Here is a 21,722-nt window from a genome sequence, read left to right on the forward strand (position 1 = left end):
AATTACAACAAAAACAGTTTGAGTCGCTCTGAAAGTACTCCCAAACTTTCAATTAAATACATCTCATCCAAGACACATTTAACAAAGGAGAAAATAAAAGCACCAAAGACCCATGTTGGGTTGAATGAAAACTACCACCCTGCAGGGATTTCTTTTTACCCCCTTAAAATGGAGCAGAACACCCTTGCTTCCCTCTGAAAAACATGTTCTTTCTTTTATTCTGTCTGTCTGTCTGTTTGGCAATCACTGAAGTGCTCCGTCAGCATCAGATATAGTCTATGCATATAGTCCTTCCACTTGTTTTCCTTGACAGAAATAACGTATCTGGAAATTACTTGGTCACATGTACTCATTGTGCCTTAAGTTAAATACAGTTCTTGAAAGAAAAACAAAGCAAGTGGTATAAAATTCCAGTTCTTAAAAAAAGCAAAAGTGCGAGTATTTATTTTATGCTATTTATGAACACTTTTAAGGGTAAAACGATTGTAGGCTTGGTGACTCCGCAGGGTTTCAAAGCCAAAACCAAGTGGTTTCTGCTGACAATATGGAGTTGTTCTAGCTGACTGACTGGGCCACACTGCACAAAACTGAAAATCAGTTCCAAATCACTCAGATCTTCTAGAACTCACATCCCCTGATTTACTATGGGCATTGCAGCAGTAATGGTCAAGCACCAGAGCAAAGCTCCTCTCTTTCAGTGTCTCTGTAATGTGATCGCGCTATTCTCACAGAGGTCACTCGTGTGCTGGGCTAGATAATGACCCTTTCTAATTCTCCTCAGTAAAGGACATCCAGAGCATCCAACACTTCAAAAAGCCCCTGAAGTTCAAATACCTGCATTTTCGATGTCGGTTTTAACAGTAAAACCCAGTGTTACTGCTCTGCATATCAGAAATAATGAGCTGGACTAGAATAGTCACTCATTACTTCTGTATGTAGAGGGATAGTTCATCCAAAAATAATTCCAAACCAGTTTGACTTCCTTTGTTCTGTGAAACACAAAAGAAGATATTTAAAAAAAAGAATGTCCAAAAAAAAAAAAAGTCATTTGGGTTCAGTGTTATTTTGGACCCCATTGACTTTTACTGACAAAAACGGTTGAAACATTCTTTGAAATACAGTTCCGCAGAAGAAGGAACGCCATATAGGTTTTAAATTACATGAGGGTGAAAAAATGACAGAATTTTCATATTTGTGAACTATCCCTTAAAGGGAGAAGCAAGTATGCAGAAGTGAATGGTCACAGGGTCTTAACCCTGACATGACCAATCACAGCCTCCAAAACATGTGAATCACACCCACACGCATGCAGAGAAATGAAATGGAATGGTACTTACGAGATGGGCCCACTATAATGGAGGTGAGGATGGAGAGAGACAAAAAAAAATGGATAAAAATGAGATGAGTGGATTGGAAAGTTGGAATTTTATTTTGTATTTAGAACATGAACGTAAAAAAAAAATTCTGAGTGATTAATGAAACAAGTGGCATGAAACAACAATGGGCGGCAGTAACAGAAAGAAGAGGTGATGAGGAGAAAGTGATGAGAAAAACTCTAAATTAATGTTTCGTTCATGTCATGTTGGAATTACCATAATTACAAGATGACTCTGAGCTGTTGGCATCCTTAGACTCACAAAAATATTAGTTCCCATGACAACACTCATAACGTGGTTTATGAAACACTTTTGGAATGTAATGGAAATCTTGATACTTAAAAATATTTCAATATATTAATATATATATAAAGCTGTACTAATAATATTTCAGCTTCACTCACACTTTGAATCATCTTCCATCAGCTGTCAGGTTAAATCATTCACAGCAAGTGTGCTGCTATAAACATCTATTAAGTGTGTTGAATATTCTTAATGCGTGCATGTTCCCAAGCCCACAGTCATGTTTTATGAAGCAAGATGTGCCTCTAACCAGATGGAATTATGTTAATTGCATCTGGCAGCTTTAAATAAATGGCTGTTGCCATACTTCACTCCTGTAATCAGCAAAATGCAAGGCCAGCACGTGTGTGTGTGAGTGTGCGGGCTCCGGTTAATACAATTCAGACTTGGTTGAGTGTGTGAGAGAAAGAGGCTAAAGTCAGAGGGAAGAATATAATAGAATTATTGTCAAATCCGTCAGATGTGCTGCTGTGTGTACGTGTATGCGTGTGTGTTTGAGAGAGAGAGAGTTACTGAGCTAAGCAGCATTTGTGCATCTGCAGAGTTGTTGTAACTCACCGTGGACCTGAAGTGTTCCGGATGCTTCGGCTTTGCCCACGCTGTTCTCAGATAAACAGGTGTACGAGCCTTCATCTTCAGCCTTCACCTGAGTAAGACGCAGGCTGTTGTCGACACGAATCTCAAACCTGCCCGGAAACACACACACACACACACACACACACACACACACAATAGAGTTACCCTCTAATTTTTGTCTATAAACTGAGACCCACTGTTCTCTGCCAGCTGTATCAGCAATGTTTCGCTACAGTGGATTTGAACACTGTTACGCTTCAGTGTGATTAACATCTGCTGCTAACAGTGTTCAATGAGTTTTGAATATATATATTTCAATTGCAGAATTTGCCAGAATAATTATAAAGTGTGAAACAATATAAAAATAAGGGCTGTGCAACAGTTAATCGCGATTAATCGCATCCAAAATAAAAGTTTGTGTTTACATAATATGTGTGTGTGTACTGTGTATAATTATTTTGTATATATAAATACACACACATGCATGTATATATTTAAGAAAAAAATGTGTTATTTATATATATTAAATATTTATATATAATATAAATGATGTATAAGTATATATACAGTATATACATGCATAAGTGTGTATTTATATATACAACATAATTATACACAATATACACACACACACACATATACATATATATATATATATTATGTAAACACAAACTTTTATTTTGGGTGCGATAAATTGTTGCACAGACCTAATAAAAATACATTTAATGATAATTTAATACATTTTTTATAATAATACAAATTTACTACTACCACTACCACTAATAATAATAAGTTATTGAATATATAAGTATAATTTTAATCATATCATATATATATACATTATGTATGTATGTATGTATGTATGTAATGTATTTTTTATTAAATGTGTACTATTGTTGTTAAAAATGTCTGTTTATTATTATTATTCATTAAATTATATTAGAATATAAAATAATTATTAATTCATTTAAAAAAAAATTATCCATTAATCATAATCATCTTTTATAATTTTGCTAATGCATGCATTTAAGTCTCACCTTCCCCGAGGCAGTTCTCCTTCCTCTTTCTTCCAGCGTATGGTGGGAGTGGGGTCTCCCTGAACCTCACACTGGAAATCCACGGTGTCATCAGCGAGGACCACCTGATTTACAGGTCTGCGTACAAACATGGGCCGCTCTACAGGAGAAAGAGATTCCAAAGAAATCAGTATAAGGGAGAGAGAGTAAATGAAAGATAGAGAAAAAAATAGTAGAACTACAAACCTACCAAACACTACAAGCTCAGCAGGGTCGCTGTCCTTCTCTCCAACCATATTAGTGCCGACACACACATACATTCCTGCATCGCTCTTCCGTGTGTTGGATATCATCAGCTTCCCTCCACGGATCTGTAAGGAAAAGCACACTAAGATCTGTCAGGGGTATGCATTTATAAAACATCTAAGGGAAAAAGACACTAAAAACTGAGTTGGTCCCCATTGGAAGCCAAACATGCTGTGATGTTTTATGAACATGGTTTCTGGACACTGAAAAACCATAAATACTACAGCAAAGCGAGTTTGATTGTTTTTGAAACACTTGACACAGAGAGGACGGCCAAACTGATACATTTAGTAAAAGTGCTGTAATAGCCCATTTAGTCAAGTGGTTGATAGGAGAGTCATAGGAACGACTGTAAGAGAGAGACAGACAAACAAAAGGTCAGTGTTGTAATGTTGAGAGAACAGAGAGAGAGAGAGATAGAGAGAGAGATAGAGAGAGAGATAAAAAAAGATACATTTCTATTTGTTGGCTGTTTGTGTGAGTTATTAAGAGCAATGTCATCTGTGAATATCTTGAAATCTTCACAAATGCTTTTCAAAATCAATCTGTTTGAATGCTTTGGCAATATAATATGGAAAGAAATTTAAATAAAGTGCACTAAAATTGAAATTAACTCTAGAGTTAATAAGAAAATGAAAATGAATGTATAAAAACAAATATTGTTTATATTATACATATAGTATATGGAAAAATGTGCATTACCATTGATTTGAGGTTGGTAATATTTTTTATTGTTTTGAAAGAAATCTCATATGCTTTCTAGGGCTGCCCCCCATTATAGTCAACTTACCGTTAGTCAACTAGAAGAGGTTTGGTCGACCAAAATTTTATTAGTCGGTTAGTAGCAGAAAAAAACCTCGAAATCACACAGTCCGTGAGGGACAGATCGTTAACGGCAGGAAATCCAAACATTCGCCTATCATTCATCGACCTCAAATATGGCTTATCACTTGAAAAATGTAAGTAGTAGCAACTTAACACGTCCGCTCTCGCTCTAATGTTAACCTAGATAAATGTGTGATATTAGGCGCATATTCAAGTGTTTGTGTGGAGAGCGCGCTAACTGCATGACATACAGGCGCCGGCACGATCACTTGCATTTAACTTAAAATACATACAAAGGTCATACAGATAAGAGTAATGCAAACAGTAAAGGGTCTACTTTTATTTCTGTAAACTCACAATAACAACAAAATGTTGTGCTTTTGTAAAATGATGAAAACAATCAGGATGCGTTTTCTGCAGTCCCGGTCTCAGTGAACGGAAACTCAGTGTATACTTGCCTCACAGACATGAGAAATATATCTATAGAAAGCTTGAAATGTCTACTTTTAAATGGTCCAATTCAAATGGAAAATAAATATTCTCAGATTATGTAATCCGTATGAAACGTGTATATAGGTGTGTCCACAACTGCGGAGATGACGAGTCAGCCTTGCCGACTTAATCTCTGCAGCTGAAAACAGAAAACATTATCAATAAATTATTAAGGCGAGACACGGCAGGCAAAAACATCGTTTTTTTTTCACTGGTCAATTTTGAGATTTCGGGATATTTGTCTTCAAAAACATGTCTTCTTTCAGACTTGTGGTGAAAAAAAGTCTGAAATACATATTTAGGTCTTTATTTTACTACACTTTGTCTGTTTGTGTCTGTAGATTTCTCATAAATTCATCAAAAGTTGGCGTTGTAAATCATCCGTTGCTCCGCTATCGCGATCTGCACCCTGTCATCACACACACTGTTAGAAAGCTCTCTCTCTCCTGTACAATGTTGTCGGATCCAAATATGGTCATTTCCTTTTTATCAGCAACCAATCGTGAAAGTAAAAGGGCGCAAATGCGCAATCTCATTGCCTGATGCTAAATCTTTAAAGCCCGTTTTCTCAAAATGACCTTTCTCTCATACTCAAAGTCCGAAATCTCCACTTCGGTAGCACCTATATACACCAAACTTTCCAGTCTTGTACCTAGTTATATTATGAAGACATTTACAGAGGGATTTGTAAATATATTATTCCTAGCCCGATTTATATAACATTTTATTCCAAAAAACATGGCAAAAATCATTTTTTTAAGGCTATTGACAGTATATTCTGATTTATAGGATAACAAAAGTAGATATCCATAAATCCCTCTGTAATTTTTTTCCCATCTAATATGTGAACACAATGAAAAAATTATTTTGAACCTGGCTTTATCCAATACTCAGATTTCATTTTTTGAAATATATGCAAATTTGTGCATATTTAATTGGACAATGCCTAATTTGCATATTTAAACATTAAATTACAGAAAACTTGTAATACATTTTTTTCTCATCTTAATGTAGGTAATCAACTGGGAAAGTTTCATGGTGATATCTGCTAGTTAAAAAAATTACCCTATTCACCTGTAGTGTCTCGCCTTAAAATGTTTTGACAGTCTCCCATTCATAATCATTAAGTTTGCCAGTGTGCTGTGGCAAGCTTTATGCATGTGTTTGAGTATTTGAGTATAAGGCAATGTATTATATAGGCCATTAAAGGCTCATTATTATGATTTATAGATTATTAATATAAACACGCGATTAGTTGACTGAACGACAACTAGTTGACTAGAAAAATCTTTAGTCGAAGGCAGCCCTAATGCTCACCAAGGCTGCCTTTATTTGATCAAAAATACAGTAAAACAGTAATGTAAAATTAATACAATTTAAAATAACTGTTTTCTATTTCAATACATTTTAAAAAGTAATTTAATCCTGTGTCTGCAGCCATTACTCCAGTATTCAGAATCACATGATCCTTCAGAATTCATTCTAATATGCTGATTTGCTGCTAAAGAAACATTTCCTTATTATTATCAATGTTGAAAAGAGCTGTGCTGTAAGAAAGAAAGAAAGAAAGTGAACATTCACCGTAATCCTCTCGTCCTTGTCGTTCACTTTCACATTGTTCCTCTTCCAGGAGATAGTGGGTTCTGGATGGCCTCGAGGAGGGATGCACTCCATCACTGCCGGCTCTCCTGCTGCCACCACCACGTCACTGGGGGTCTGTCGGAAATCATCCCGGAGAACTGAAGAAACAGGGAGAAAAGATGAAAATAATCAGAAAATGACCACAACCAATATTTTAACTCCATAAACAGCTGCATTTGTTGTGCTATGCAGCAGCATTTTGGGATATTAGTTTATTGCTATGAAATCACTTTGTTAGTTTTTTCTGGTTTAATTTGTTTGCAATGTTGTCCTGTTCCCCCTCTCCCTCTGGTCTTAATTTGCTCACTGTCCATGTCGGCCTAATAAATAATGCATTGTTTCCTCTAACACATGACTATGAATAATTAAATCAGTTAGAAACGGGCAAAACCACCATTTGTTTTGTTACTGATACTGACAAAAAAAAATGTCACAAAACGAAAAATATAACTGACAAAAATGAAATTGTGTGCAAAACACAAAACAAAGCACATTTAAACACAAATGGGGGTTACACAAGCACAAATATCCTTCAATCGACCTTCCTGCACCTTAGAGGCTGATGATATCAGTTCCCCTCTCTCAATCTGGATTTCCATTTTATTGCCATTTATCAGATTTCATAGTGCCGGCACTGCCAATACTTTAATCTGGACAGTGCTCTATCAACTGCACGTTTCCAATTGGTGTATGTGCCCCAGAGCGAAAGGTTTGAGTTCAGATAGAGTGTATGAAGTGGAAGTCTTTCGATATTGCGCTGGATCAGATACAAAATTGCACCAAACTATGGCTCTCTCACTCAGAACACAATATCCAGAGCTCAGACAGCAAATAAATCCACTGAAATAGGACCCTGTTTTAGTCGGCAAGGCGTGATAGAGGGAATTTTAAAGTTTGCTTCGCCAGAGGGAACAGACTGAACTCGAACACTGAAACAGGCAGCAGACACTAAATAGTGCCTGAAGAAATTCTGCTTGCAAAATCCTATTGTATTTTTTTTTCTTATCTTGATAAAACAGCAATTTCACCTTTCCTTTTCTCATTCAACAATAATTGCTTGCTGCTTATTCACACAGAAACAGTTCTTGTGTAAAATTTCAGTTAGCTTCACAACAGGAGAAATTTGTGCTCATTCCTTGTTGATGAATTATTGTAAATGAGGGGAGCATGTGCCAGCAGATGGTAATTATCATAAGACACGCCCATCTCCATTTAAGGTTATACAAAAACCTCTCAAGTACATTAACTGACAACTCAGCCCATTTATCCAAGGGCGCACAAGGCCAATAGAAATGCAAAGCATTTTTTAATCGAACAATGCAGAATCTATCCCAGATGTACACATTTTTTTTAAAGAGTTCCTTTCTAATAGACAGTTTCTTATTTCATTATTTCTTATTTCAGATTAACTCCAGTCTAGGATATACAGGTACCTGGTCTTAGTTTTTGTAAACATACTTTCCCAAATAAGAATCTCTATCCCAACTCAACTGACTAATTTGCTTTCTCTCAGACAATGTCTCTTCTATCTGCTTCCTTTCTAAATCTGTCTTTTTCTCTTGACTGACCTGAACCTTTCCAAATTCTGTAATCCAACCGAATTGACAGAGGTCTGATAACAGTCCAAAGGCACTCATTTCTCTCTCTTCCCATCCATCTCGTTCATGCGCTCCCTCACCCTCTATCTCAGCCTGATCGCTTCACACGTCTCCCCAAAATCACACAATCAAAAAAGTTTGAGAGCTGAGAGAACATTTTTTTTGTTTCAGCTGAACACTAACTTTTTGAACACTTCCTAACATTAAGGCAGATTTCTGAGCTTTGACACCGCAATATGCACATCAAGCCCCAATGATGATTAATTAATTATAGAGACTAGAGCGATGATAGTGTAAAAATGTTGCATATTAAAACAGTCCAAGTGGTGGCATCGATAATCCTCTCAAAACTCTATATTGGTCTCAATTCCAGACAGCACTACTGGGTTTGGTAGAGCTTCAGCATGTGTGAATTCATTGAAAAGCGGTTTATATCTGCAAAAAATAATTCACAATAATCACTTTGTAACACTTAAAGCCACTGAAGTCAACATAAATAACATTTATATATATATTAAACAACACTTTTTAAGTCCCCCTGTCCTTCAAATTATCCCATTATACATTAGCAGTTCAAGATAAATGCGTATGAGTGTTATAAATATGCTCTTAAATGCAAGACATTAGTCATATCTGCAAAAATATATCATTGTCATGCACATAATAGATCGACGGCGCCACAGTCAAGGTTTGCAGCTTGGGGACACCGGCTGTCCTTCAGCACAGCGAGCGTGTCAGTGAGAGTTTGATGCTATCTCAAGGTCTATAATACCTCTTGATGAGCAGAGGAACCGGAGTGTTTCTGCGGCGGGTCCTCGAGATTAGAGTCACAAATCTTTAGAGGTGCTATGGATCGATATAATGCAAGATTTATTATAGCCGAAACAGACTGAAAAGCCACAGATGGATAAAAAAACAGCCTGACACCAGCTGGAATTAAATCTCTGACTATTAATTATGGGTAATATATAATTGGTGCATAGGATGTGTTTATGTGAGAGTAAGTGAATCAGCGTGTATGCTTTGACTTTAGGATGGATAATGTACGGCCATTACGTCTAAATTACTGCGTTAATGTCACTACAATGTCATTACGACAGGGCGGGAGAGTTCGGTTTGATGAATGAAGCTCTCCGAGCATGTGTGAATTAATATATTGTTGATGAATCCAAAGCAGGACAACAGAACAGGCAGATATTAGCGTTAGCTATTTGGGGCGCCCCTCTAATGGATGGCTGTCAGCTGCTGCAGTTTTAATTTCCTTCCCTTCAAATGTATGCGATGGAGTGGCATCAAGCTTGAATATACATTACACTTCATGAGGATGTCATGGTGAATAATGGAGGCATTCCTGCTTGACAAACATGAGTATAATTGGATGTCTACAGATGTCGCATTTTAAAACAGCGAAAAACCAAAGCTAGTTGTGTCGATCACATTTTAGTGAACTATTTAAAGATTTGCACACAATTTGGTGTTTTCTGTCTGATGGCAACAAAATAACAGCCGATGTGACCAAACATCAGATGAATTCAATATTAATTGAATTCATATATCAAACATACTAGTATTTTATAACAGTTATTTTTCCATGGTCAGAGTAAAATGAGAGTATATATAATTTACAATACATAAATAAATATAAAAGTATTATACATTATATATACCCTTACTTTACTCTAACCGTGGTAAAATAACTGTTCTGCGTGTCCCTTCCCAAGTCTTAAATGGCTTGACAGGATTTCAGCCAGCAGGGTGCTGAGCGTTAGTCAAATCTATTTGGGCAAGCTTGAATCCCTAGCCCTACCTGCAGCTTTAATTAACCTTGTGAACCGCTCCTGAAACACACTGTATGTGAGCTTTCAACTAATTAATTTCAACACACAAGCACTCACACGCATATAAACAGAATTGAACAGTACAGTCTCTTGGGCTTATGTAAATCTAATGTTGCCCTGTCAAGCCAACAACAGATCCAGAGAGAGGCGCCCTCCAATCTGAGGGAAAATGAAGTTCTCCTGGACTTTCCCGTTCTTGCTGCAAATACGGCTTCCAGTAAACAAGAAATCACCAAGAAGTCTATAATTCTATTATTGTAGAATTCTATTGTTGTTCCTATCTTGACAATCAACACCTTAAGATAGGTGAAATGACTCTAACAGGTGGGAAAGGGTATAATTTTAAACTAGTCCTGGGCCAGCTCTGACCAAGAGAGCTTCTATAAACCCTGATTAGACTGCCAATTACCCATAAACCCTGGGGATGAAGGATTAAGACTATGACCTTTAACCCCTTACGTCGACCTCGGGGGAAACCCCCTTCTTTCTACTTCTCTCCATCTTTCTATCTCCTCTGAAAACAAAGTCGGTGTAATCCTACCCGCAGTCCACTTCAATTACCTCCCTCGGCTGCCACTATAGCTGCATTCTGTGGGGCATGGCTAATGAATCCCCCGACTCGCAACCTTTCCCCTCGAAAAAATCAATTCTTCATCCCCGGTCCTTCATTAATTTTAAAGTCGGGTCTCTGACATTGTAAGGTATCCCTTAAAACCAACAGCATACGACTCTGCTGGGGGCTTTCACTTGCAACCAATGCAGCTGTCTATACAGTAATGAGTCTGTTTGTTTGAGTCACTGAGCGGCAGGTGAAAGGCTTTACGAAATCAATTCAAAAAGTCGAGACGGGTCCTCCGGTGGTCTGTTTGAGGTCTTTTTCAGCATTACAACCAGTTTGCATTTAAAGTAGTTTGACAGCTCTAAACGGTTGTTTTTATGGTGTTCGATACTTTCATCAGCTTTCTAAATAGAAGTTTAGACTAAACACACAAATGCATCCACAGTCATTCACGCCTAATGAAAAGGTTTATCGTCAAGCGTGATCAGGCACTCAAAAGCATGTTACGTTGTTCCCTGAAAGCTTGCATGCTTTACACGATCACTCATGAATAAAATCTAATATTCAAATGACAAATGGCTCTCTCTCAGTGATGAAAGGTTTATGTTCGCAGAGGCGCTTTCGGCATTTGAGTTGGTCATCTGTCAATCTGTCCTCTCTGCGTGAAGCGATCTGTCACACGCTCAGACATACAAATAGACAAACACATGTTGAAGACGGCTTCATCGGCGCAGACATGGGATGTAATCTCTGCGCATGATCGTTGTGAGGTATTAATCTTATTAAATTCGGGTCAGGAAATCATGAACCGTGTCAATATCAGTTTTACAAGCTCTAATCCGTGTGCCTTGATATTAAAAATCTGCACCGCTCCCTCCAATGTAAATTTGATTTGGGGATGTACAGGTGCCCAATGATGCATCTTACATGTTTAGATTTCTTACCATTTAATTAATATCCCACCATCGCTTAAAATCCAAACTATGTGAGCTTAGCATGCACAATCAGATGAACAGGTGGTAGCTGACCATCAGGCTATTGATTTATCTGATTGATTGATGCTAATCATTATCTTCGTGTGTGGACATATGGAGAGCTTTAGGCCTGTCCGCTGGTTCCTCAACTCTCTCATCTTCTTTAAATGGTCACATTTGTCCTCCAGCCCCCTGGACGTCCAATTATCCACAACAGACCACCCCTGACCAGGGCAGACCTGAGGCAGGAAAAGGGAAAAAAAGCGTCCACTTATACGGACACCCACCACCACTTAAAAAGGCCTCAGGGACTGTTTTTGAAAGAAGTGTCTCATGCTCACAACGTCTGCATTTATTAAATCAAAAATACAGTAAAACTGTTATAATGTGATATATTATTGCAATTCAAAATATCTGTTCTATATGAAAATATTTTAAATTATAATTCAATTCTGTAACAGGAAAGCTGAACAAGAACAAACAAAAACAATGTAAATACATAATTAAGAAAATGAATAAATTAAATAAATACTGTACAATAAAATAAACTTTTAATAAAGCTGATTTTCCAGCAGTCTTTACTCCACTCTTCAGTGTTACATGATTTTTCAGAAATCCTTTAAATATGCTGATTTGGTGCTCAAAAAACCAAATAGCTACATTTTTGTGGAAACCGTGATACATTTATTCAGGAATCCTTGATGAATATATGCTTCTTTTTTTTTTTTTAAAGGGATACTCCACCCAAAAACGAAAATTCTGTCATCATTTACTCACCCTCAAGTGGTTGCAAACCTGTATGAGTTTCTTTCTTCTGCTGAACACAAAGGAAGATATTTTGAAGAACGATTGGAACCAAACGGTTGTTTGGCACCATTGACTTCCATAGTAGAAAAAAAAAATACTACGGAAGTCAATGGTGCCAAAGTTCCAATCGTTCTTCAAAATATCTTCCTTTGTGTTCAGCAGAAGAAAGAAACTCATACAGGTTTGCAACAACTTGAGGGTGAGTAAATGATGGCAGAATTTTCATTTTTGGGTGGAGTATCCCTTTAAATAGAAATCTCTTGGAACAATGTAAATGTTTTCAATGTCATGTTTGATCAATTTAATCCTGAATAATAGTATTACCCCAAACATTTGATTGGTAGTGTACAGAGATTAAGACGAAATGCTGCATTTGGTGCATACAATTTAGATTTTTTTTTACAGAAAATTGTAGTAATACGCAAAGATATTCGCAAAAAAATATATCCTTCTCACATGAAATATGCTCTCATGTGCAACCAAACAAAAATGTTATAGATGCTTAAGCGGTTTCTCTTGAGCTGTCTGGGTGTATGAGTGATTCTCTTCTGTTCTCTGTAGTGATTTGCGGCCGCCACTAAGAGTTCCCTTGTGGAGTCAACACAATTACAGCAGCTTTGAGAAAGAGTACGTCTCTTGAATACACCTGTCTTTGGCCCACATGAAAGGACATCTCAATATCTTCCTCCAAATCTCTGGATAGATGCGGCTAAACCTCTGCCCTGAAGTCAGTTATGGCTGGAAATAATATATCAGCCTGGGCTGGCCCACAACTGCAAGCAAAAGAACTCAAAGAACTTGTGACATTTTGAGGAATTTCAACTCTAATCTTCTCTGCCATCAATGGCACTTCAGAGGATAAGAGGATCTAGATCAGGTTTCATATCTTCTGGCTATGAGATGCCACAGCAGCTTGGAAGAGGTTGGATTTCAGAGGTCTTCTGCAGTCAGGTTAGCATCAGTATGGCCCAGTGCCGAACACATCTGTTGCAGTCGATGGACCCACGAGCTGGGCCAGCTCCTGACAGAAGTCGGGGGGTGGTGGGACAGAAGCGAAGAGGGGTGGAGAGGTAACAGGGGAGTTGGGGGGTTGGATATGACGCTTGAGGCACGTGCAGCTTGGACATCTGTCCCTCTTTTCAACCCCCACCAGCTAACATCCCCTGCACCACACACTAATACACACTATTCTACGCACACACACACACACAGCGATCTGCTGCCTTCAACGTTTCATCATCCTAAACCCCGATAGGATCAAAGAGGCCTCTCCAGACGTAATGAGCCCGGTGTGAGCTCAGGGCAGAAGCCCAGACTGATATTGCCTTGGGGACAGTGGGAAATCAACGCTGCTTGTACGCCACACTCACTTTTTTCGGTTTATTTCGGCTTTTGTTTGCAGTGGCATTAGCATGTGCGTGTTTGTCTTCGGCTCGACGTTCATTTAGATGCTGTCTCTGCTGCTTAACCATCACCTGAGTCCTGTTAGAACACAACAGCTGGGATCCCTCGCTCTCTTCGTCTCTCTCTTTCACAGCTGATTGATGAAAAGCATCTGGATGCACTGATGTGGTGACTATGCATGAAAAATAATTTCCTCCATGTGTGAGAAACGCTCTGAACCACCAGGCTGGTGTTAATATTCAGGTACAGGACAAACAATACAAGTGAAAATTAACAATTTTATGCGGTTTCAAAGGTCAACCCAAACTGATGAACAATTTCTGACAATTTTAAAGTAGTTTAAAAAAAACATCTACATCAAATAGGATCAGCAAAAAAAAGCAACTATATTAATAAACATTTAAGCAAATAATATGTAAATAAAACAAAAAATAAAGCATTTGTTTGTTTTGAATGTTTTTAACAAGTATTATAAGTAAATATATGTATACACATTTATAAAAAATAAATAACAATTGCAAAATGTTTGCAAATAAACAAATAACTAAATACATATAATTTATAATATCTGCTATAAAAACATACAAAAACAAGTAAATAAATAAGTAAGAAAGAAAAGCAAATAAATACATTTAAAAAGTAAATAAACATTTGTACCAATGCAATCCTTGGGCTGCATGTTCAGAGACACAAGTCAGCTTTATAACGCTCGTAAACCCTTAGTTGCGGTGGCAGACACGGTGAAGACTCGAGAAATAACAGTGATATTTCATCTTTTTATGACCCAAAAGCGCTCCCCAGCACCCCTATCCAGCCTGATGAAATGATATGCATTCTATATGAGGGAGTGAATGAGAGACGGAGAGATGTGTGAGACGTGCTGCCGAGGTACATCATTTCAAGGCTCTTAACTGCCCATAAACAGGCCCTTCTGGTCTTCCCCGAAACCTTTTACCCCTCGCCATGTCAGGGCGACAAATTGAAGTTATAAATGAGTATTCTTTATGGGCAAGGCCGCATGTGCAGTGCAGGAGGTGGGTGTCATTATCCCGAAAAGGAGGAGGAGGAAGGGGGCGTTTGACCAACAGTAGGATCCAGAGGCACAGAGCCAGAGGAGTCGACTCTAACCTCCACCCCATTCACTGTTAATCACTGTCCCACCAGCAGCTGCCTGGAGCGGCCTATGCTAGCTACATCAGGGTACGCCAGCCTCATTTAAATGACAGAGAGGTGCTTTTACACAGAGGAGAGACTAACGAAGAGACGCCATCAGGGAGGGAAACAAACTAGTCATTTCAAATATGCACTCGCACTGCATAAAGATTCGCAAAATGTTTCTGTAAGAATATTCAAATGGTTGAAAAGTTTTTGAAAACTGTTTTAGAGTGCGTTTGTGTCTAAACCCTAGGAAGACCATTTCCAAGACTCCGCTCTATCCTCAAGTCAATCGCAGGCTCTCTGGTCTAAAGCTAGATGGGAGGTTAATCTTCACACCTTTCCCAGCATGTGACGGCCTGCCACTCAGGATAAACCACAGACACACACACAAAACACAAACATGTTCACCTCTTTCCTAACAAATCTTTAAAGGGATTGTTCACCTAAAAATAAAAATTAACTCGCCCTCGATATCATTCCAACCCTATTTGCCTTTCTTTCCTTCTTTTGTTATTGTTTATTTTTTTTTATTTTTTTTTATTGATTTTATATTAAACAATGTAACATTTTTTACAACACATATTGGACCGAATGTATACAACCAAATGTTGCTGTGTTATACAAATATTAATTCTTATGAAGATACCTCCCCACCCCAACCCTCCCAACCACCCCACCCAACCATCCCAGTTTGTCCCTTTAAGTCCAGTCAAATACATAATAAATAAATAATAATTATATAAAAAAAAAAAAAAAAAAAAAAAAAAACGGGGGGGGGGGGGGGGGGGGGGGATATTGCCGCTTCACTTTGAGGATAACTTCTTATTCATCCGTATTTAAGGGTGTTTGTAAGCTCTCATAGTATTCTAAGAATGGGCTCCAAACCTTCCTGAATGTTTGCAAGGAGCCTGTAAGGGTATACCTGATCTTCTCCAGCTTCAGGAAATGCATTACATCCTTAACCTTAATGTGTTACATTACATGTAATGCATTACATCCTAAACCTTAATCCTTAATGTGTATGTAATCCGCTGGTTGGCCTTTACAGCGAGGGCACGTAGGGTCTATATCAGGGAAGATTTTCACCAGCCTTGTCTTGGTCAAGTGTGCTCTCAGAACTATTTTAAGTTGTATCACATTATGTCTGGCACACGGAGAAGATTTATAAACTGAATCAAGTACAGCCTTCCAATGATTGTCTGTAAATTCCTCCCCAAGATCGTCCTCCCAAAGTCTCTTGACCTCCTGCAAAGAATGCGGGGAGACATTGCCTATACTATTATAGAGATTTGAGATTAAACCTTTGTGTGATGGGGATAGTGAAAGGATATAGTCAACTATATTGCTCGCTGGAAAATCTGGAAAGGAGGTTATACTTTTCTGGACAAAGTGTTTAATTTGGAGAAATCTAAAGAAGTGAGACATGGGTAAATCGAATAGTTGAGAGAGTTGGGCAAATGATCCAAACTTGCCATCTACATACAGATTGGAAATAGACTTAATACCCTTCGAGGACCAAGTACTAAAGGTAGAGTCTGAGAGAGAAGGTGGGAAATTATAATTTTCCTTTATGGGAGAATGCACCGACATTGTCTGCAACTTAAAATGTCTTCTAAATTGAGACCAAGTGCAGAATTGTGCAGAATTGTGCAGAGGGTTAGTGCAGAATTGGCTTCGAGGGGGAGGAGAAGGGGCACAGAGCATGGAGCCTAGGTCAAATGAGCTAGAGGCAAACTCCATTTGCATCCAGGCCTCGCTCCCACTGGAGCCCCCTCTTCCCATCCAGTGTAACATTGTCTTTATATTGCATGCCCAATAATAGTAAATAAAATTAGGTAGAGCTAGGCCAGCTAGCTTTTTAGGTCTTTGGAGGGCGCTTCTTTTGATTCTGGGTGGTTTACCGTTCCAGATGAAGGAAGATATACTACTCTCTAATGAGCTGAAAAAACGATTTTTTTATCAGGATGGGAATATTTTGGAAGAAGTAAAGAAATTTTGTTAACACGACCATTTTAAAAAGATTAACTCGGCCTGCTAGAGACAGCGGAAGATTCATCCATCTAGCCATATCTTTTTTACATTTTTCGAACAAAATATTAAAATTCTTAGTGAAGAGGGACAAAAAAGCAGGAGTAATCTCTACCCCAAGATATTTAAAGCCCTTGTTGACAATTCTAAATTGGAAATGTGATGCAGAGATTGAAGTGGCTGCTTGATTGACTGGAAACATCTCGCTTTTTTCAAAATTGATTTTATAGCCAGAAAGGCTTCCGAATTGTTTTAGGATATTGAGAATGGAGGGAACAGAACTTAGTGGGTCTGATACATATAGCAGAATGTCGTCTGCATATAGGGATAATTTGTGTGTGAGGCCCCAACGCTCTATGCCCTGGAAATCCCCTGATTGTCTAAGAGCAATGGCTAGCGGTTCAATGGCAATAGCGAAAAGCAGTGGAGACAAACTGCAGCCTTGACGTGTGCCTCTGCCAAGAGAGAAATACTCTGATTGCTGTCCATTAGTAATTACTGTGGCTGTAGGATGAGAGTAGAGGAGTTTTATCCAGGAGATGAAGGTATCTCCAAATCCGAATTTTTTTAAGGTTGCAAACAAATATTGCCATTCAACTCGGTCGAACGCTTTTTCAGCGTCCAAAGATATAACCATTTCCGGGGAGCAGGATGAAGGGGAATAAACAATATTGAAAAGTTTTCTAAAATTTGAACTAGAGTGCCTATTTAGGATAAAGCCTGTTTGGTCTGCTGCAATAATTTGTGGAATAACGGTCTCCAACCTAGCCGCCAGAGCTTTGGATAAAATTTTATAATCCACATTCAGCAGGGAGATCGGGCGGTAGGAGGAGCACTGAAGTGGATCTCTTCCACTTTTTGGTAGAAGCGTAATCGCGGCTTGTCGTAAGGTTGGTGGGAGCTGACCGGACGACAGGGATTCATTAAACATAGCTTGGAGCAGCGGGCATAACGTGGGTGCAAATTTTTTATAAAATTCGGAAGAATACCCATCTGGACCAGGAGACTTGTTGCCTTTCAAGGAATTGATAGCTTTTAGAATCTCTGACTTAGAGATCGCATCTCCTAGTAATGAATTTTGTTCAACTGGAACAGAAGGGAATTGAAGGTTATCAAAGAAGTGGTTGAGCTGTGAAAAGTTACCATCACATTCAGAGCTGTATAATTTATTGTAGTATTGTTTGAAGGTATCATTAATTTCCAAATAGTCTGTCACAATCTCCCCTGTTTGACTATAAACCTTAGGTATAAGGCAAGATGATTGGGCTTGGCGAGCTTGTTGAGCAAGTAGTCTGCCAGCCTTATCCCCTGAATCGTAAACTCTAGATTGTGCTTTATTGAGTAAATAAATGGCCTTATCTGTGGAGAGTAAGTCGTATTCTGTCTGTAATCGCAGTCTCTCTTTGAAAAGCGTTGGAGATGGAGAAGAGGAATAGTAGTAATCAATCTCTGCAAGGGCTTGCGAAATGTCTTTGAGTTTTGAGTCTCTTGCTTTTTTTGTCCTAGAAGAGTATTCAATTATTTGCCCCCGAAGATAGGCCTTGAGAGTCTCCCAAAAGGTTGACTGGGAAACTTCTGGCGAGGCGTTCGTTTCAATAAAAAAGTTAATTTGAGAAGAGACGAGATTTACAAATTGTTCATCAGCAATGAGGAGGGGATTAAGCCTCCAATTGCGGGAGGGTCTATAGCAGTTGGGTAGAGCTATGTAAAATGAGACCGCACCGTGATCTGAGATAGTAATACTATGATATGCGCAAGAGCTAACATGTCCCAGCAGTCTATTGTCTAGGAGAAAATAGTCGATGCGAGTGTAAGTGTGATGGACATTCGAGAAAAAGGAGAATGTTTTGTTATTATTAAATTTGAATCGCCAAATGTCTGAAACACCATTGTGAGCTATGAAATCATTGACAACTTTTGCAGATTTGGTGAGGGGTTGGGGTTTGTTAGATGATCTGTCTAACACAGTGCTGAGTACACAGTTAAAGTCGCCACCTATTATCAATTTATAATTGTTATCACCGGGAATGGCAGAGAACAGTTTGTTAAAAAAGTTGTAATCATCATAGTTAGGAGCATAGACATTGATCAAAATGACAAGACAGGTGAACAATCTGCCTGCTACAATGACAAATCTCCCATTTTTATCAGAAATCACTTCCTCAGCTTGAAAGGGAATGTCCTTGTGTACGAGAATTGCTGTCCCTCTGGCCTTAGCATTGAACCGGGAGTGGAACACTTGACCAACCCAGCCTTTTTTAAGATAGTTGACATGGTCATTCTTAAGATGGGTTTCCTGTAAAAAGGCTATGTCCGAATTTAATTGTTGCAGATATGATGTTATTTTTTGCCTTTTCACCCAGGTATTCATACCCTTGGTATTAAGAGAGACAAAGTGAATGGGCCGACTTTGATTGCAAATGGATTTAGATGTCATAATTTAGAAGAATATGGGGATGTGAATAGTGAGTGGCGGCATGGAAGGGGGTAGGGAAGAGAAAAAAAAAAAAAAAAAAAAAAAAAAAAAAAAAAGGGGGGCAAATTGAAAAGAAATATCTGGAAAGGGACAGGGATTCCTAACAGAACTCAGAGCTATCAGCTTAGAGAACATCAATCTGACACTTGAACTCTGTTTTACAAAGGAACAAAACAATCACATTATTACAGCTTTTAACGTGTAACTGTGCAAAGGCACTGTGTTTCAGGTAAAAACAAAACAAAACAAACAAACAATTTAAACAATTGTACATTATAGTCATGCTGTATGTGGTGTTTGTAAATGTGGGAACTGTAGCCAGAGCAGCTACAGCAGAGGGAATTATAGAGTGCAAAGAAGGGTTTCCTCATTTCCGTCTGCCTGTGCTCTATGGGCTTGTGATTATGTATGTGTGTGCGCGTACGTGCAAAGGTGTATGTGCGTGCAAGGGTGCATGTGTGTAAATTATACTGTATGTAAAGGGAAGCGATTCTATCTTAGTGGGCGACAATGTGATTTTAATACCAGAAGACTCACGGAAGTCCATAAGACATTGAACTTAAAGCAGCATTGTAAATAAGGTGTTTTTCAAATTAGACCGTGTATTCAACTAATGATAAAAGTATAAGCAAAAAGCAGATGTGCACGTTTGAAAAAGAAATAGTAATAATAACACCGATAATAATAAAAATAATGATTAATAAATGTAAATAAGTAATACTAAAATAAAACATACCATAAAGGAAACTGCTATATTGTTATATGAAAAACAAACAAACAAACAAAACAAAAAGATAAAAAAAAAAACACCAGGGGTAGCGTTAAGCTATAACAGTAACACTGTCCAACCGGAGGTTACACGACAGTCAACAGACTTAAACATCGCGGAGCAATGAAACGCAAAGCTCACCAGCAATTGGATGGCTGCCTCCGAATCAATGACTCATGAAGTAGAGGGAGTGGGAGGAATACTTTGCCGGTTGTTTTGAAGAAAGGCTGAAACTTCTTCAGGAGAGGGAAAAAGTAGTTTCTGCCCGTTTTTATCCGTGACTTGAAGTTTGGCTGGAAAGAACATCCGATATCCGAACCCGGCGTTTCTCAACTGAGACTTCACTGTGTAGTACGCTGCTCTTTTCTTGGAAACCTCCGCGCTGTAGTCGGGATAGATGTGTATCTCGGACCCGCGAAAAGAGAGGGACCCAGCCTCTCTGGCCAATTTCAGGATGCGCTCCTTGTCTTGATAACGGTGGATCCGTGCAATGAATGAACGCGGAGGATCATCTTGTTTTCTACGTGAGATGGCTACTCTGTGTGCCCTGTCGACCGAAGGAGGTGAGGGAAAAGCCTCTGTGCCAAAGGTTTCTTCCAGAAATACCTCCATGAAAGCAGTTGGGTGTGAACCTTCAACTTTTTCAGGTAGGCCAGTAATACGAATATTGTTGCGCCTCGATCTATTTTCAAGATCATCCGTCTTGAGTTTAAGGGCCTCGTTTTCTCTAGCCAGGGTCTTACAGGTTGATTCGAGGGTTAATAGCCTGGCCTCCATATCGTTAAGTGATGTTTCCATCTGCTGGATGGTCTGGTCATGTCTGTCAATCGTTGCTCGGTCAGCAGAGAGTTGGACAGATAGTTTGGCAATAATGCGGTCTTCCATCGAGTTGAGAAGTTTCTCCATATCTGCCAAGGTTAGCGGTGCGTTGTTAGCAGCATGCTGTTCATTTTGGTTAGCCTGCATACCCGAACCTTGGTTATCTTCAGACGTGCCCTCTGCGGGTTGATTTAACTTTTTGGACGGTTTTCCCATATTTAGTGCCCTTCCACACAGCTTGCTCAAGTTAACTGTGGTAAATAAATGTGTAATAATCGAATTTGGATAGGATTTCAACAGAGCTCTCCCAGTTTGCGACCTACTCCGTCATTGCACAAACCGGAAGTCTTTTGTTATTGTTAACAAAAAATAATTGAAATAAAGCTAAAAGAAAATATAAATATTAGATGAAAAACTGAAATTCTTAAAGAAAACTAAAAAAAAAAACAATGTTCAAAATATCTGTGTTCCAGAAGAAACTCATACAGGTTTGGAACATTTGAGGGTGAACAAATGAATTTTCATATTTAGGGTGAGCTATCCTCTCCACTACAAGCTTACCAGTTTTTTCAAGGATTCATTTAGCCTGCCAGTCACATTAACAATGCATTATGGGTAAGTTTCAGTTGCTTACAACACTGTTGTTGTGATGGAATCTAGACTTTAATAGAGGTGTTCTAATTCTCCACCAGACACAATAACGCTTCGTCTTGGCAGTTTCAGCTCTTCGACAATACATTTGTAAGCATTAACTTGC

The 21,722-nt window shown here is 38.5% G+C and overlaps 1 protein-coding gene across 3 annotated transcripts in view; it reads right to left on the bottom strand.

Moving 5' to 3' along the window:
* robo3 (roundabout, axon guidance receptor, homolog 3 (Drosophila)) overlaps positions 1 to 21,722 on the bottom strand; it is an 89,147-nt gene that overhangs the window by 40,325 nt on the left and 27,100 nt on the right. For all 3 annotated transcript variants that reach the window (XM_056240162.1, XM_056240161.1, XM_056240159.1), the window contains exons 3-6: positions 6,476 to 6,633; positions 3,522 to 3,642; positions 3,293 to 3,431; positions 2,238 to 2,365 (exon numbers count right to left, since the gene is read on the bottom strand). In XM_056240162.1, coding sequence (XP_056096137.1) covers positions 2,238 to 2,365; positions 3,293 to 3,431; positions 3,522 to 3,642; positions 6,476 to 6,633 — 546 coding nt within the window. The remainder of the gene's footprint in view (positions 1 to 2,237; positions 2,366 to 3,292; positions 3,432 to 3,521; positions 3,643 to 6,475; positions 6,634 to 21,722) is intronic.

Source organism: Rhinichthys klamathensis, unplaced genomic scaffold (genome assembly GCF_029890125.1).
Source record: "Rhinichthys klamathensis goyatoka isolate OS25496 unplaced genomic scaffold, OSU_Roscu_1.1 h1tg000585l_1, whole genome shotgun sequence".
In the NCBI taxonomy this organism is placed as follows: Eukaryota; Metazoa; Chordata; class Actinopteri; order Cypriniformes; family Leuciscidae; genus Rhinichthys; species Rhinichthys klamathensis.